At 36.9% G+C, this 19,425-nt stretch overlaps 1 protein-coding gene across 2 annotated transcripts in view; it reads left to right on the forward strand.

Annotated features, from left to right (window-relative positions):
- The window catches only part of LOC136883508 (zinc finger MYND domain-containing protein 11), a 313,597-nt gene that overhangs the window by 24,751 nt on the left and 269,421 nt on the right, over nucleotides 1-19,425 (forward strand). For both annotated transcript variants that reach the window (XM_067155881.2, XM_068229918.1), the window contains exon 2: nucleotides 4,766-4,857. In XM_067155881.2, the coding sequence (XP_067011982.1) occupies nucleotides 4,847-4,857 (11 nt within the window). In that variant the 5' untranslated portion in view covers nucleotides 4,766-4,846. The remainder of the gene's footprint in view (nucleotides 1-4,765; nucleotides 4,858-19,425) is intronic.

Consider the following 19,425-nt stretch of genomic DNA (forward strand, 5'->3'; position numbering starts at 1 on the left):
AAGCAGGACAGTCTTCCTATGGGAATAATGGCAGAAATTTATTTAGACCATTTGAAAACACCAAAATTCATAACAAAATTAAAGGAATTATGTTCTGGACGCGCTATGTTGACGATACGTTTGCCTTAATAGATCACAACATCACTAACGGCGATATCGTTGAACAGCTAAATGTGGTTCATCCATGGATTAAGTTTACTTCCGAAGTTGAAATCAATGATTCTTTAAACTTTTTAGATCTTGCTATTAACAGCAGCTCGAACAAATTTTCTTATACTATCTTCAGAAAGCCCACCCAAACCGTAAACATCATTCGTCAAGATTCTATGCACCCGGACTCTCAAAAATAGAGCTACTTTTTACAGCTTAATTCATAGAGTTTTTAACATCCCTTTCTTCTTCTTTTATGACCACATAGGGTCACTTTAGTCAGCCCGTCGTTCAGGTCTCTTTGAAGGGATTGTTCGGGCTTTGCGGTCCTCCCAGTACTTCTTCAGATGCTCTGATCTTCGTGCCCTTTCCTCAGTTGAAATATGCGTCTTGTTGGTTTGTTTTGTGTAAAGGTAAAAGCGGAGGTTTGTATTCTTGAATTTTGTATTCAATTTTATCTTATTTGTGGTGTCTTCTGTTGTAAGGCCTATTTCCTTCAGATCCTCTCTTACTTCTCTGATCCATTTACATCCTGTTATGGTATTTTTTGAGACAAGATTGTGTTGTACTAGTTGTTTCAGAAGTCTCGAATCCTGCATCCTCATGATATGTCCAAAGAATCCCAGTCTCCTCTTACTCATAGTATCTGTAATGGGTTCTAGCTCTTTGTACACGACTTTGTTAGGTATTAACCGCCACTGTCCATCTTTCTGAGATTTTTTTGTTGATGCAGGTTCTTCCAATCCTCCTTTCAATTTTCTGAAGTCTGTCAGTCTTTGATTGTTTATTCAGGTGAAAGTGTTTCTGCTGCATATGTAGCTTCTGGTTTTATAACTGTGTTGTAGTGTTTTATTTTTGCATTCATTGATAAACATTTCTTTTTGTAGATTTCCCATGTTAATTTTTGTACTTTAGCTAATCTATTTGTTCTTGTTTGGATTGAGATTTTTTCATTCAGGTTATGTGTTATTATTTCTCCAAGATATTTAAATTGAGTTACTATTTTGATTTTATTACCATTTATGGTAACTTCTTTTAGTTGTGTTGGTTTTTGGGGCTTAATTTCTGTTTTTTCAAATGATATTTTGAGGCCAATTTTATTTGCAATGTTTTGAAGTTCTGATATCTGGGTTTTTGCTTTTATGTCCACTGCTAGTAATGCTAAATCGTCAGTGAAACCCAGGCAATTTGTTTTGATTTTTTGGCCAATCTTTATTTTGGGGGGACATTTCCTAAACCATTCTCTCATTACCATATCTAGAGCACAATTAAATAATAGTGGTGAGAGCCCATCTCCCTGCCGTAGTCCAGTTTTAATCTCAAATAACTCTGATGTTTCACCCTTAAACTTCACTTTTGATTTGGTGTTAGTGAGAGTCAATTTTATCATGTTTATTAATTTGGGGTGTAGTCCAAGGTGTCTTAAAATTTTGAACAGCGATTCTCTATGGATGCAATCATAAACTTTCTTGAAATCTACAAATGTTATCAGCATATCTCTATTTCTTCTCCTGTTATAGTCATTGATGTAAATTGAAAAAAAAAAAAAAAACTCTATACCATCTACTTTATTATGAGAAAAAATGGTTTTAGCAGGCATTTCATAGACAGGATAGTCAGCAAAATTGTTGACAAATCCCCTTCAACTCTGCTCAGAGAGGCAAAAAAGAAAACAGATAACTACGCTACTTTCACTTACACCAATAAAAATATTTATGAAATCACTAATATTCTTAAGAACATAATGCCAGTATTGCCTTTAAAACAATCAACAATACTAATTTTTTTGTAACCAGCAAAAAAAAAATAACATCGTGAATAAATACAACAAATCAGGTGTGTATAAGTTAAATTACAACCAATGTTAAATTACAACCAATGTTTCGCGAGCTACGTTGGGCAAACCGGAAGAAGCTTTTTAATTAGATATAAAGAACACGTCAACGCCTCCATACACAATAAAAAATTTCGCCATGAGCACTCGTATAAGAGTTCAATCATTCCTTCACCTCCATAGAGCACGACTTAAAACTTCCGTGCTTTTTTATAACAAGAGCAATTTACTCAACGTTTTAGAAAACACTGTTATTAATATAGACCAAAAATGTAATCCTGCTTACCATTTAAATGAAATTTCAGAAACTGTGAACGTAATTTTTGAGGCATTACTCAACAGTTCCTATTTGAACAAGCTTTGCAAAAAATCTCTACGCACTCGCTTCCTGACTATTGGTTCCAGCCTTCCCCTTCCCTCCTCTCATACCAGCTTCCATCGCACACGACCTCCACAGTTCACCTCCAGTCAGCCACAAACATCAATACATGCTTGAGCTAACCATTCTTGGGAGTGTAAGTAGTGAGATGTGCCGCATTTTATTTAATTCTTTTGTATTACAAGATGCTCCAAAACTTGCCGACTTTTAACGTTAATAATAGCCATCATTCTCATTCTAGGGCACTCTACTGCACATTTTCCACTTATGAAATTACGATCAGATATTCCGTCTACCTTATTATCAAGAATTGTTAACATCATGCCAACAAGACGAACTCAACTTTATTTTACTGGAACCATCACTTACGTTTAACATACGTTTAATAATTTTATCTTCATTCTACTATAACAAAACATTGTGCTCCATATCACCAAGTTTCTAGCGATACGCTCGGCAAACTGTATTTCAACTCAACGTCATCACGTCAAGAAGGACTCTATTACCAATTTTACTGAACTATCTCATGTGCTCATTATCTTTATTTTTCATTTTTGACAGTATCAAATATTGTGCTCAGAGCATTCCAACATAATCTTCGGCATTTTAACTGACGCATTCGGTATTCCAAATTATTTTAATGTGTTTCTGTCCTTTGTTCTTGATCTTAAAAATTTTTGGCTGATGGTGTCTACAAGATAGATATGTTCTGTTATTTTTAAATGTTATTTAAATAAATACAAATTTTTTAGTATTGTAAAGGTGGAACATTTGACCATACCTTTTGTTTAAGTATATGTACGACGATATGGGCTTTACAATGAAATTTATTTTATGCAATGCTTCGTACTGTACATAGTCCTCTCTGCACTTCTTGATTAACTGTCTGACTCACAGTAGTTGACTGGTATCAACTTAACAACAGGACGGTACCATCACGAATGCACTCTGGTGTACGTTCTGTACATTACAGATCCTTGTAAATCTAATAATTTACTCACACATCAATGGTATGCATGTATAGTGAAATGGGATAATATTGGACCACTCCTTTTGGGCGCTTAACTTTTCTTTGCCAGGCAGTGTATATACTGCTCTTTGTTGATTAGTCTTTGAACAGACCAAATAATTAAGATTGGGCGTAATTAAATATGTAGTTATTTTCATTGTTGGTAAGAAATACTCTTGCAAGGTTTGTGAAAATTTTGACAGTGTTGGACCAAATATAAGACGACTTCACATATTAGACAATCCTACCTACACCCACTTTCAGTGAAAATTTCTCTTCTGATTTAGCGAGCACCAATGGATTGATAGTCCTAGCTGCCTAAACAAATGGAGGGCCATAGCTCAGAATATGTCTGAGATACTCACTGCTATTCCATACCAACTGGTATCTCAAATATTAGGACCACTTACGAGGTCACTCAATGATATTGTGCATAGTTCATGAGCTAGGATGATACTACAGTAACCCACATCACAAACCTCAGAAGAATAGGCTTTCCCCATTAGTATCATTTAATGCTGATTAGTGACCAATTTATTGGTGTAATCTGCCAGTAGGCATTGAATAATTATAGTGTAATCTTTTTTTTACATCACCCCTGGTTTGCTTTAAATTTGGTTACTGGAACTTTTAACTTGTGTCATCTCCACTGGCAATAACTTTGCGACTTATTGGATAACTCTGGTTGAATTTCTCCTGCACTAATTCACTAACAGCCTCTCCATTTCATGAAATTATCCTGATTGCTTTTCTTGATGTGCCGCAAACTTTCCTCTGTCTTTCTTGCAGATGCTGGATGTTACACTTGGAAACACCAAACTTTTTTTGCATCCTGCACAACATCAGTATCGATTGCCTCTCGTAAAACCTGCAGTTTGAAGTTGTATCATAACTTCTTAATTTAACTGAAGTGACAAAGGTGTTCTTTCCACTTTATTGGAAATGAGTAGAGTAGTGACCAAAACTGAATGCAGTGATGCAAGCCAAACAATAGGTCAACAGGCACAAATAAGTAAAGTCATGAAAGCTCAAATGTTGGTTAGGCTCAGCTGCAATGGATGCGGTGACTTCCTCTGTACAAGCCATTGCAGTTGGGGAATGATACAAATTGATCTCCATGTAAATGAGTCTCTTTAAATGTTAAGCTACTCATATAGGACGACTTCGAGTTTTATAAGTACATTTGAACGTAAAAGAAATGTCATTTTATATTTGGGCCAATATGGTAGTTTGTGCGTCGTATATTATTTTTCATTTGACTGAATAAATTATATATGCACTGATTAAAATGGTGATCATCTTTAACGTTTTCACTATTTTTCTCCTATTGCACCCATTTTTTGCCGTGTTAAATATAAAAATATTTTACTGTTGTGTTTGTTCCCTGTTCCAGTGATCTTTGCATTGCGGAAGAGCCACCGTGAAATGCTGAATTGATGGTTGAGAGTGCGGATGACAACAGATCCCATTCAACATGAACAAGAAGTTAGTTGACTTTGATATTTATTTATAGTTACTAGTTTGTTGCTCCTGTCACTTAGCAAACATTCCTGTCATAGTAAAACAGCCTGTCACTATCTTCCCTCTCAATCGAGTCTAATATTTACCCACTATTTCCAGTGCCAGAGGAAAGGGATGTGGCAACTAACCCACGGCCTCTTAACAGGGGTATACTGGATACATCATTCTTCTGTTTGAGAACAGTTCATATTCACTGAGTGAGTGGCGGTGTGGTTTGATGTCTACCTGCATTCAGGAGGTAGTGGGTTCGAATCCTGCTGTCGGCTGCTCTAAAGATGGCTTTTCTTTGTCCCCAGTTTTCACACAGAGCAAATGCTGTACCTTAATTAAGATCATGGTTTCTTCCTTGCCATCCTAGCCCTTCTGTTTCCCAGTTTTGCCATAGGACCTGCCTGTGTCAGTGCAACATAAAGCAAGTATTAAAACAATAAGTCATATTCAGGTGGCTGTTTGATTTCCTTAGGCAGTGCAAATTTTTGTTTACTGACGATAAGTAACAACAGGTTTACACAATTACTAATGTGATATTGATGTAGATGCAATGTTGGATAAGGAGATCAGCAGAAGGGTACAAGTGGGGGGAAATGTTCTATCAGAATGTAAGGAACTTGGTGTGGAACAGAGAAGTTCCTATGAAGTTTAGAAAGATAATGTACAAGGTGTTCTGTATACTCTATATTAACGTATGCATCAGAGACTTGGACTTTAACAGCAAGAGATGAGAGTAAAATTCTGGCCAGTGAGATGAAGTTCCTGAGGAGTATGGTAGGGAAGACAAGGAGAGAGAGAGTAAGAAATGTTGAGGCCAGAAAAGAAATAGGGGTACAAAAACTGAGTGACATGGTGAAGAAGAAAAAAAATTGAGGTGGTTTGGACATGTTATGAGGATGGAGGAGGAAAGGATACAAAAAAAAGTGTGGGAGGCTAAGATAGAGGACAAGGAGCAGGCCCAGAGCAAGATGGATAGACTCTGTCAAGAACAGTATAAGAAAAAGAAGACTGGAATCGAATACAATTACTTAAGAGGAGTGGTGGAAGGAGAGGCAACAGTGGAGAAATACCTCAATACCCCTACTTGGCAGGAACTGGACAAGGGAAAATGAAAATAATTATAATTCATCTTGGAGAACTTACATTGTAGGTTTAAATTAGTGATAAGATTAAAGTTATATCTTCTTCTGGGTTGGACCATCTTGTTCTGTGTTCAGTTGCCTACATTTCAAATACATTGCAGCATTCATCAGAGCGACTGATATACCTTACCTCCACTCCATCTGAGGGGATCAGTTTCTGATGAAGCGCTGTAGTCTGTATAAGGTGGGAAGCTGTTTATATTGAAGTCGTTTCTGTGCACTAAAAATATTTTGGCCTTGCACAAGTAATATTTAACACGCTAAAATAATCCATGCAGTGCAGCACATTGTGCAGGTGGTATAACGTGACAACATAGAAGCTACTCGGTTGGACAGTTCCCAGTAGACACTCGAGTTCAAGGCGCTTCTCATTTTACACCATTCGAGCCAAACCTAGACTTGTGCTACTTTTTTTTCTCTCTTTAAATCAAGTGTGCCCAAGAAGGCACCCAGTTCAAAACTGTAAATGAAATTAAAGTAAAAGTGGAGCAGTTGATGCACAGTCTATTGCAAGATGATCTCCAGCTTTGCTATACTGAAATTCAAGTTAAGAGCTTAGGAAAAGTATCCTTCCGCATGTGAGCACGTCCCCTGTTCCCCCTTCCCGTCTCATCTTGGTTCTCCATCTCCGCCACAACCAGCTTATCATTAACACCGTGCGTCCATCTGACAAGTACAGTACTTCATTCTGAAATAGTGAAGCAACAAACGAAATCACTGCCTTTCACATAGCTGTACTTTGATTATGTACCATACCTATTTATTCCTTTATTGACCATGTAAAACCTACAGATTACTGACGAATTCCGAGGCAAGAGAAGCAAGAATTATTTTTGTTTCATAATGCGATTTGTGTGAGGCACATGGAGACTTACAACATAAGTAAACGATTCCGCTCTCGTGCAACGACTGTCAGTGGCAGTTTCTCATAGTTAAAAAAGCTGAAAAACCCACCGGTGAGTGGGATTGCAAAATACAGTGCTTCCAGGAATGTTGTAAATATTGTAGTCTCGTCATTCGGAAGGTAAAAACGAACTCATGATCATCTCATGACAACATTTCTGTAGGTAGAGGGTGGTTGCGAATATAAAGTAAAGTACACATTATTATTATTATTATTATTATTATTATCATCGAATACGCCAAAGATCCTATTCCCATACCGTGTTAAGGCCCTTCCTGTTTTATTTACGGTGAGTGCTGAGCTGACACATCGTTCTTTCCCTGGAGACTTGGATTTTCCATTCCAAGCGAACGGCGTAAACACTGTACACAGAAATGCCGATCAGCTGCGCGGACTTTTTCACGTCTTCCACAGTCCACAGTGGATTCTAATCTCGTAGGCTACTGTAAACGTTTAAAACAATTTGGTTTAGATTTTCTACTTTATTTTCCTCTACTTTTGTTAGCTTTAAAGTATTTCAAAGGGAACTCAAGCGTCACGGCATCACACACGTCTTGCTCACAGCTGGCAGCCATTATGAATACTGAACAGTGAACACACTGTTGCAGCCAGTATTGCCAACAGTTTTCTTGGGTCCATCTTCAATGTCCCACCTATTATGCGAACTTATCAACAGTGGAATGAACTCGAACAAACTTACTAAGTACACAGTGCAATAAGATATCAATATCATATTAAATTATTATTATTTTGCTACATACACCACTGAAAACATTAACTATTCATAGCCATCTACGTATGAAATATAAGAGTTGGTAACGAACCCGAATAACATACAACCTGTGATATATTTTCCATATTTATACAGGGCAAAAATTTTAATTCATCAAGTCAGTTCACCAGAATATCTAACCAAACTGAAGGAAGCTCCTGACTTCAGGAACAAGTAACAAACCTAGGGAACTATTTGGCGCTGCGGAAGCCTTTTCACCGACCAGAAGTCTGACTAACATCAAAGGGACCGCTAAGGTCTTAAGTTGACTCTCAGTATAACAACAGTGGGAAATTATTGTTGTTTTTGTTTGGGCCATTAGTCCATTGACTGGTTTGGTGCAGCTATCCATACTACCCTGTCCTGTCCTAACCTTTTCATTTCTACCTAACTACTACATCCTACATTTGTTCTAATCTATTCGTCTTGTCAAATTTAACCAATAAGAAATAAATTGACAATAACAGCCACTTAGTGGCTGTCTTCAGTGATAACTAAAACATATATGTATACCAGATAAAGATAATGTTGCAGGAATAATTATAACAGAAAAGTTATATATGAGACTCTAATGTCTGATAAAGAACATGCATTGACTTGCTGGAGGAAGCAAGCAGGCCATGTAAACAAAGGAGTAGATAGGGAGAGGGGGGAGGGGAAGGGTGAAGGTGGGGCAGAGGGATGCGGAAAGAAAGACTGTTGAGAGGGGAATTTAGAGAGATTATATATAAAGAAATGCATTTATTTCTGCTTCCCCCATTTGGAGGCTGCCAAAAAGACAAAGCTTACATAAAAATTTTGATTAGTAATTGCAAGGGCTATTTTAAATGTGTCTATAAATAGGTATACTACAGTAAAGCCTAAATAATAAAACATTGTATCAGTCAATAGTTACGAAATCCACGAGAAATTCCTCATAAGACAAAGATATAGCTAGGAGTATAAATGATTTTTTACTATTGCTAACGATCCTTTCAGGGCTGTTAACCCAATGTCCGTAATGAATTGGTTATGCAAATTAAATTTCTTACAAAAGTTGTGGAATGTGTGAGTAATGGTGCCTCTTGCTCCTGTCATCAATCCTAACACATCTATGGAGTCCGGATGATATTTCTCGGCATAGTATGGAATTGTGGGTTCATATATAAATATATATATCATATTTCTCCTTGTGTACATCATGTGGTTGAGTGCATGATGCTTCAGTTCTAATTGTGGGGTCAATTATGAACCCTGTACTTGAGCCCGGTAATATAGCTATCATATCAATCCGCCGGTTTGACCCTGTCCGAGACAATCCATGTTTGATTTCTCTGAAATTTCATTTAGATTGAAGTTAGGATTGAAAAACTCTTCCAGGTGGATAAAACAATTTTCTGTAATATTGAACAGGGGGCCTTTTTGTATCACTTTGAGCACTTTTATGTCTTGGTTGATATTAGTGAACTTATGGTTGGTATTACCCATGTGCTGTCCCATGGCCGAAAATCTGTTATATTTCAGGGCTTATGACATGCTCTAAGTATCTTATATGGAAGCTCCTACCTGTTTGACCGACATAAGATGCGTTACAATTATTACAATTGAGTCTATAAACACCTGACTTGGTGAACGTTTTGCTGTGATTAATAGAATTGGTATTGTATAAAATATCTGTGTTGCTGTTAAAAGTTTTGAAGGCTATTTTGATGTTATGCTTTTGAAATATGTTTGTGATTTGGTAGACTTGTTTATTATTAAACGTAAAAGTAGGTAAAAAATTGTGAGTTTTTCTTTTGTTAAGGTGGTTGAAGGTTCGTGTTTATGTTTATTAATGATTTTCTCTGTAAAGGAGCTGTTGTAGCCATTAAATTTACAGTAGATATACTGGAAATGGTGTTTAATTCCTTTTTAAGTTCTTTTTAAATTCCTTTTTAAGTTCTTAAGTTAACCACCATCTTCTCTACTATCAGTAAGATATCAGAAAATGTTTTCTTCTCTCTCGCGATAAGATAGTTCACTTACTAGCGCATAATATAATAAAAGATGAAACTGGTACGGATAGTCCCTGTGATTCTGTCAGCAACGGCCTCATTCACACACTTCGCAAGAGTCTGGAAGAACTGGGTCACCCACCGAACATCTACAAAATTATGCAACATTCTGTCCTCCTGTCAACATGCAACATTGTGCGATCGTTCGTCTCGCAAGAATGAAGATCCCGTGATCTAGAGTTTTGTATATACCTGTTCATAAGTGTTTGTAGTATAATGTGTATAAACTTTAATTATTGTAAGGTACTTGGTGCATCCCGTGCCCCATTACTACCCATATTTCCTGTGGAGAAGCGTAGCCTATGTATTATAATAATAATAATAATAATAATAATAATAATAATAATCTCCAAAACTGTTGTACAGTTCAAAGATTGAAGATCCAAAAAAAGCTTTCTAATAAACAAGCTGCCCGGTTTATTAACCCCTCAGCGCCGACCTCTATACGTGGTATAGACCCCCTTTTCTTCCGTAGCCGCCGACCTCTATACGTGGTATAGACCCATACATGGTTTCGCATTTACGGTTATAGCGCGAAGAGTTTTGGTGTTATGGATATGCAAATTGTTTTGTTTCCAAGAAGACATTTTCGGGTTTATCAGTGTTCTAAATAAGTATTGAAAATCGTTCAAGTGTAGCTGCTTTTGCAAGGATAAGTATATGTCAATTATGTCTGAGCACCAATCCCTGCTTTTTTAATAGTCCGTTTGCTTCATTCTTTCCCACAGAATAAAATAAAGAAATGATGATCTGAGAAGTTTGTCTTTTCGTGTGATGTTCTTTGCTCTAATTTTGTATTAAGAGTGCGGTTTATTTATTATATTTGTCTTTATTTCTCAGCTTGTAGTCTTTTCGTAACTCTCTACGAGTACTCTGTATAGGCATCAGTTAGTGCTGCTTTCTGTCATACGACACGAGAAGCAGTTATGCATGGTACATATCTCGTTTGAAAGACGATGTATCGACCTTTTAATCTGAAATATGTATCGAGTTGTTTTGATTCGTCATAAATGTTATTCCCCTCATTCAGTTTCGTCCTACCGCTTTCGGTCCCGCTGCAGCTTCATCAGCTTGTGTGACGCACCGCGCTCAATGGCTAGCTCCTGCTGAGTGTAGCGTGCTTGAAATATTGTATAATTCAAATGAAAGTTTAGTCGGAAGTAGTAGTGGCAGTATTAGCAAATACAGTAGAGACAATACACGACACTGAGCGAGATATCGAGGGACAGCTATTGGAGCTCACTCTAGCGGATAGACCTGAACGGTACTGATTCTGTCATAAGAGCACGTGTATTTTGGTGTGAAGTTTTTGGTGTTATTTATGCGTTTCCAGTGAGTGGACATAATTAAATAGTAGCGTGTGTCATTCCTTGATATCTCCTCTCAACATGAGGGGAAAGTTATGTGCTGTGTTTGGCTGCAGTACTAACGAAGTAGAGAAAAATGCGCGCTCGTTCTTCAGGTTCCCTTGTGACAAGAACATGTAAGTAATATTGTGTTTGCATATATATTCTTCCAGTGACAGAGATTTTTATAGTACTTCATAATCTTCTGACCTGCTCGACCCATGTTTTAACGGGCTTAAAATATAATACGCATATTTTATTGTATAGTGCAGCAGTTAACCTTCAATACCGATGTGTTGTTGTAGGTGTGATCTGTGGGTTTTGAAATGTCACAGAAGCGATTTGGATAAAGTGTACAAGAAAGAAGGGGCGTTACGCTTGTATAAGAATTATAAGATCTGTTCAGATCATTTCCAGGCCAGCGACTTTAAAAATCCTCGACTATACAGCCAAGGGTATGTTACATTTTTACTCTAATTGTACGTAAATATTCCTCAAAGCATCACTATCGACAACATTTTCAAACTTTTCTTTCTTTTATCCCTCTTCTCAGATTAAAGCCGGGATTTTATAGATTTTCTTTCTGTTAGTAGGCTTCATGTTAAGAGGAAAATTGTCCAGCTATTAAATGTTAATTCATTGCATCAAATGTGTAAGGAATGTGCCGATATTTTTATTGACAAGTGTCTTAATGTGATGATACATTGTTTTTAAATGAGGAAAAAAGACAAATCCAACCGTAAGATTTCAGGCAGGTATGCTAAAGCTAAAAAAGTAATGCATAAATGAAAGATCAAGCTATTTCACAGCAGTTCATTTCACACCTTGTTTATATGTCTGATTTCAGTCTTTGAATAATAACCTTTTAAATAATTCTTCATTCATTTATCCAGAATTGTTTTAGCAACTTCGAAGTTAATATCTCAATACCACTGTCTTTCTAGACGTAATTTATTTATCCATTTCCGTATATACATTTCCATTGATATTTGAATTTAGCGCGATTTGTTCAGGTCAAGTCACTAGGAGCGCCACCGTCGAATTGTCTCCCATTTTAGCAAGGCGAAATCCGTAAGTGTCGTGTATTGTCTCTACTGTATTTGGTATTAGCAGTAGTGATAATGAAATAGATGATGTAGCAGTGGTAAATGATGAGAGTGACGATGAGGAGGAACCAGTACTAGGAAATTTAGTGTAGGAGGCTATAGATACGCATACAGGTCGAAGGGAAGCTTTCAACAGTGAATTATGATTCCTAGATTCTCCAATAATATTTAGACAAGTCACAGGGACAAACATTGAGCAGTTATCTTATCAGTTTATGCTGATGGAAGGTTTGTTTACGTAGTACAAAATACGCTTCTCGGGCGGGAAACGAAATATTCAAGGCCGGCGCGCATCAGATAATACAGTTCCAAGGTTGCAGGAAATACGTTTTATCAGGAAATTAGCACCCAAGAGTGAGAAATCCAAACCTCAGACGTTGTATCGCGTGTTCAAAACACGGTGAAAAGAAGACATCGGTGTACTGCTGCCAGGAGTGTGCCTTGGGTCTCTGTCTCGAAGAGTGCTTCGAACTCTATCACACGGAACTAAATTACTAAGGAAATGTGAAACAATTATGTAATTATCTTCATGTACATAGTTCTACCATAAGGAATTCCAAATTTCGTGAATATCGGGCCACTCTTATACTAGTAGTAACGCTTTAAGTGAATCAATGTATTTCAGTCGCGCGTAGTTGAAATCTCATCCGGCCGCGGGATAGGAAGCTCTTTAAACGGCTGCGACGCTGAGGGGTTAATGCAATGTACACATTGGAGGAATGTCTTTGGGGGATGATGATGATGATGAGTATGATAATAAGGTCCATAAATATGTAATAAGAAATCACAATTGAATTAAATATTCAGTCATTGAACAGCACTTCCGATTTAAATACCTATATGAAAACTGTAATACCCACCATTGTAGGGTAATAGGTTAACGCCTGTCATCAAGATTAGTGTAAAATCTGCGATAACCTTACTTCTGAATGGATAACGAGCACTTCTCTGCCTAAACGTAATGTAAACCTTGCATTATTAAATAACTTCTTTTAGCAATATTGAGACACCGAAGGCTGATGGATTGGAACGCAAGCCAGCCATTTGTGTCTACTTCTATGCAGATACTGGCCGGGGGAAATCTAAAAAGTTGATGATGCATCATAGGATTAGACTCTAAAATATATTACAAGATAATAAATTAAAATGTTAAAAAAATTATATATTTTTAAATAGTTTCCCAATCTTGTTAATGTTTTAAGTATACTTTGCTGATCTGATATGTCTATAGTCTTTTATTGAGTGAGAACTTGAGTGAAGCGGGATAGGATATGTTGTGCCCAGCCTGAAAGACTGCTCACTGTGCTTCAGCTACAGGTTTTTCTTCTTTATGTAACAGTTCCTTGACCTTTTGGAACAGTTTGGAGGAACTTTCTGTATTGCCTTCAGTAGAAGTTGATGGATGAATGATGCCATTGTTTCTTTTGAACAAGCCAGTGCTTACTTCTCCTTTTGTTACCAGTCTTACCATTTTGACATTCATTACACTCCTAGCAACACCATGTAGTTGACCTAACACGAAGAGGGCAGTTGTCACCCACTTAGGAGAAGATACACAGAACCAAACTCTGAGTAAAGTCTCGATGAAGGTCGGTGTCCAGAAGATGATGGTCATAATTATCATCTGCAAGATCATTCTGTTAAGAGCAGCCATTTTAACTTGTACCCCAGGACACTGAACAGCATCATCCTTGGTAACTTCAGATTGTTCGTTGTTTTGATCCAGATGTTTGTATGTAGTTGTATAAATTATCATCGCAATAGCAGTTGGGAGGAAGTAACCAATGAATAGCAATATGAACAAATGCCCTTTAAGGAATTGTGAAGCAAAGGAGCATGTTGTAAAACATATGTCATTGTAGGTGTTATTTTCTGTACTGATACTTAGATCAGTTGTCGGAAAACCATTAAATGTAACTAGAAACTCGTTGCTCTGAGTACTTTGTTCCTCGTACTTTGTACTTAAAGTAGAGTGCATCGTGGTTGTACTTATTCCGAGATCTGCTTTTGATGTGTGTGCTTCACTTTCATGGTTAACTGTCTGTGACTCGAGCGTGGCATTTAAGAGTTCATCTTTGTGCGACTCGGAAGTTGTTGGAGACTTTGTTCCTTCTGGTTTATAATTTTCATTGTCACTTTCTTTTGTTTGAGAAATGGTAGTTGCTTCAGTGCTACTTTCTTTGGTTTGAGAAACAGTAGTTGCTTCAGTGCTACTTTCTTTGGTTTGAGAAACAGTAGTTGCTTCAGTGCTACTTTCTTTGGTTTGAGAAACAGTAGTTGCTTCAGGGTCACTTTCTTTTGTTTGAGGAACTGTAGTTTCTTTAGGGTCACTTTCTTTTGTTTGAGAAACTGTAGTTGCTTCAGTTACTGAGAAGCTGTCCTCGTCTGATAAACTGTCTATATCTCTAGCCTCTCTGCTTGGATGTCTTAAATCAGTTGAATAATTTGGGTTTTCCTTTTCCTTAATGTTGTGTGGAGAGCTGGCTGTTTCTCTGACTATACTGTAAATTTTTTGTAGTATGGTTGCAGTCACATTTTGTATTTCACTTGACTTTTTCTGCACTTCACTTTTGTGTTTATTAATGAGAAAATGTTCATTCTTTAGTAGCTTGTAAGATGTCACTGATTCTTCTGTCACTAAATCATCTTTTTGTTCTTCAAAACACTTGAATATAAACTGCATTTCCATGGGGGTCATGGAATTGCAGTTATAATCTTCATAAATTTTAACCAAGCTTGCACTGTCTTCCTGAATGCTGGATGATAGAAGTGTTCCTGTTGTGATCAAGGGCACCAACCAGGGCATGAGAAGACTTAGTCCTATTCTTCTGTCTTTTAGTCGGGCCGGGACTGTAAAGTTGAACTTGCCTTCAGATGTGGAGGTCATGCATCGTGCATCACAAAAGCAAGCCATGGAATGTGCTACAATCGACATGAATGCATTGACAAAAGGAGCTAAGAAGAGTGATGCATTCATTATAAGAGTTTGGTAGTTGCATTTTGCAGGCTCCAACATGAACGGTTCATTTCGAGCAGCGTAGTCTGTCATTTGGGCAGAATCTGTTGATCTTGCAACTAGGAAGAGAACTCCGGTCACGAAAATAGCCAAGACATCTGAAGTGGAGAGTAGTGAATAGCTTGAGGAACCTTTCTTCAGTTGTTGATGGATCATGAATGCACTTCCAGTTATACCAGTGGAAAGAAGACAGCCCCCAGTCCATAGATACACAGAGTCACTCGACATTGCTGCAGGTCCTGTGAAAGAAAAGCGAATGTTAGAAGGAAAGAAACAGAGAGAAGTAACCAAAATGGTTGGGAGATGAAATAGAGTACAAGCTTTGGCTGTGAGAGTTTCATATTGATAAAAGAGGAAAACATCACATATTTCTGAGCAGTATCTGCAAATTTTTGACCCACAGTAACCTACTCGCCCCTCAATATGAAATAGAGTACAAAATGTTAATTATGGGTTCTTCATAGCCCAGCAATGCTCTGTGTTATGAAACTCCTGGCATATTAAACCAGTGGTTCCCAAACAGGAGGTTACACCATTTGGGGGTGGGGTTTACAAGGGGGCACATCCAACTTAGAAGAGAAAAAAATACATTTGACCTGATTAATGTAGAAATAAATATACAGACAGCATTAAAACTGTGATGAGTGCTCTCTGGTTTTGTCTTAGAGTGTCCATGTACTGAAGGGCAGGTTCAGTTCTTAAAGGCAAATTGTTTTAATTTTAAATTAAGCCTTTCCCACAGACAATCTTTGACGCACTATCTGGGAAAACCTGGAATAATAATTTGCTTGTCAGGTATAATTGAGGAGTACTTTCACTAAATAATTTATTCTGTAAATACCACTTAAAATATTGGTTTCAAATCTTGCAGCAAAGGAAAATACACCATACTTATTCTAAAATGATACAATGAGATCACCTAATTTTATGCAGGAATTCCCCAGTTCAGTATGATGCATCAAGAAGCATGGTGCAAGGTTATTTGATTGCTTGTACTTAAGTCCATCTGAACTGCTCAATCTGATGGGGCTCTTATTTTCTTGGTAATTGCAGAGAATGCAGTGTTTCACTCAGAACCCCCCCCATTTATTTCATCTTTGGGACCCTTTGAATGAAGACATTCAGATAGCAAATCATACCGAATCTCAGACATACATTACAAACTATTTTGCACTGAATAAGGTTGGAAGAAAAATTGGCACCAGTTGGAAGATTACATACAGGCTCATAGTCAGAGTAACTGAAGGATTGATTGATTGATTTATTTTATTTTAATTTTTTAGCCAACATAGGACTACTTAGGTTTATGGAGGTTTTTCTTCTTTTTCTGTTTCATCCTTTCTGAAAGTAATTTTCTTTCTGCTTCTGGAATTACTCTTCCCATTCTCTGCTTGGTGATTTTTGTCTGTAGTCTAGTGTGCTTGTCTTTCAGTATGTTGAGTGTATTTTTGTATTTTAAATCTTCTATTGTAATATGCAACTCTTTCATGGCTTCTTTAAGTTCTGTGATCATCTAATATTATTCTTACTCTTAATCTTCCATAATTTTTCTACTGATTCTATTTTCTGGTGACCGTATTAGATGCTCTAAGAATGATATTCGTTTCTTTTTCATTGTACTAGACACAGGTTCTATTTCTTTATAAACTGTCTCATTGGAGGCTAGTCTCCGGACTCTGTTTATTGATAATTTTGATTTAAACAGGTTCTCACTATTCTCCTTTCTAACTTGAGTACTCTATCCATTGCAACTTTGTTTGTTATTTTGAATAATGTTTCACATGCATATGTAATTTGTGGCTGGGTAACTGTTTTGTAGTATTTCAATTTGGTTGCTATATGTATTTTTGGTAACATGCTGTGCTGTAACTAGTTTATCTATTCTATTTTGCCATGCTGGTTTTTCATTCAGGTTGTATGTGATTATTTCACCTAAATATTTAAACTTTTGTACAATTTTTATTTCTTGGTCTCCCAGCTTAATTTTATTTGCAAGTGGAAGTTGAGTTAGCATAATTTCTGTTTTTTCAAATGAAATTTTCAAACGAATATTTTGAGCTATTTCCTGTAGGCCTAAAGATTTTAGTTGTTTTGTTTTCTGAATATTATTGGCCAGAAGAGCTAGATCAGCGGAAGATCCTAGACAGTTCAAATGTATGTTATCCTTCTGGGTTCCAATTATTATATTTTTAGAGTTGTTCTTGTACCATTCCTGCATAACGTACTCTAGTGCACAGTTAAAAAGAAGTGACAATCCCTCACCCTATCGTAAACCAGTTGTTACCAAGAATGGTTCAGAAAGTTCTCCTCTGAACTTATTTTAGAAATTGTATTGGAGCAAGTTCAATCAATTTGATTAGCTTTGGGTGAAGTCCAAAATGTCTTAAAGTTCGTAATAATGATGGTCTGTGGATGGAGTCGTAAGCTTTCTTGAAATCTATAAACGTTATTGAAAGGGACTTGTTTTGTTTTCTGTAATATGCCATGACTAGCTTCAAAGTTATTTGTTCAGAGCGGCTTCTCCAAGGTCTGAAGCCTCCCTGGTATTCACCTAACTCTTGATCAAGTTGTTCTTTAATCCGATTATATAGTATCTTAGAGAAAATCTTGGATGGAAATACCTCTATAGTTGTCTGGATTACTTCTTTCACTTTTCTTATGAATTGGATTAATTATAGCTGTTGTCCATTGTTCTGGGAATTTTTCTGATATCCAAATCTTCTGTAATATCATATGGAGGGATGTCTGAGTTGTACTGCCGGCATATTTCCACATGGAAAATTCTAAATTCCCACATCTCTGCAAAAACCTGGTCTTCTCCACACGCTTTGTAGGTCTTAATTTCCTTAAGCACTCTTTCAACTTCTTTTGCTGTAGGTGGGTTTATATTTTCTGCTTTAATTTTTATCAGGGTATGTGTATCAATTAATAAGAGCTTTTCAGGTTCACCACTATTCAAGAGCTTGTTAAATGCTTCCGCCATGATTTCTGCGTTTTCCTTATTGTTAATATATGTAATAATAATAACAACAACGTATGTTATGCCCTGTTTTTCCATTTTTATTTTTCAACAATAATGTGGGAGGTTGTATTTTTGCAATTGTTTACCAAAGGCTTTGTAATAATCTCTAGAATTGGTTTTTGTCCAATCAGGATGTTTCCAAGTTTTAAGTTTGTGTGGTTTTCTTTTAAAATATGTAGATTTGGAGATTAATCTATGGGTTCTGCAAATTTCTATGAGTCTTTGGCCATTGGATGCCTCTTCAAAGAAAATGAAGTGTTTTATCGGATGTTGTTTAGTCAATTCGAGGGATTAGAGCTCTTTCTCCAGCTTTATCGCCACTTTGTTTCCAAATGAGTCGTCCAGTTGCAAAACCCGTTATGTGCAGACAAACAAATTTTTCAGGAGGTGCAAAAAAATTTCATTTGTTATGCAACAAAGATAGGAGGTTGAAATTTTGTAATTAAACAGTAAACGTTCATCTTCGTCATACTGCAAAATCTCCACAAAATTAACTTACAGAACCCATGTTTTATTGAAAAAAACATTTGGACATAACGAGTTTTGTGGAGATAAAAGATATGTGCAGCAGTATATGGAACAAAGTGTGCAGATTTATTGTGAAAGTGTTGTATTAGCTATGTTTGAAAGTATTACACTATAAAAATAGCATGAATGGAAATAATTTTAAGGTTAGGATATAATGTTTTGATATCTAATCCACCGAGCTCGATAGCTGCAGTCGCTTAAGTGCGGCCAGTGTCCAGTATTCGGGAGATAGTAGGTTCGAACCCCACTGTCGGCAGCCCTGAAAATGGTTTTCCGTGGTTTCCCATTTTCACACCAGGCAAATGCTGGGGCTGTACCTTAATTAAGGCCACGGCCGCTTCCTTCCCACTCCTAGCCCTTTCCTGTCCAATCGTCGCCATAAGACGTATCTACGTCGGTGCGACGTAAAGCAACTAGCAAAAAAAAAAGATATCTAATCCCCGCTCTTTGACTTATAATGATTGCATCAAGAAATCATCACTCATTCGAAACGTTTTATAAGTTCTTTAACATTTTGTTGTTATATTAGCAATCCCTTATTGTCCTCAACAAAATCTCCCATATCAATGTAATAGTCTGGCATTTCACTGTTTAAATTTTGCCGCTGGTCAAACAGTGCCTTGTAGAACGTGAGGTCATTGTTCCTTATCCACTCTTTCCTGTAATGTTTGG

The sequence above is a fragment of the Anabrus simplex genome, chromosome 1, assembly GCF_040414725.1.
Source record: "Anabrus simplex isolate iqAnaSimp1 chromosome 1, ASM4041472v1, whole genome shotgun sequence".
Taxonomy (NCBI): domain Eukaryota; kingdom Metazoa; phylum Arthropoda; class Insecta; order Orthoptera; family Tettigoniidae; genus Anabrus; species Anabrus simplex.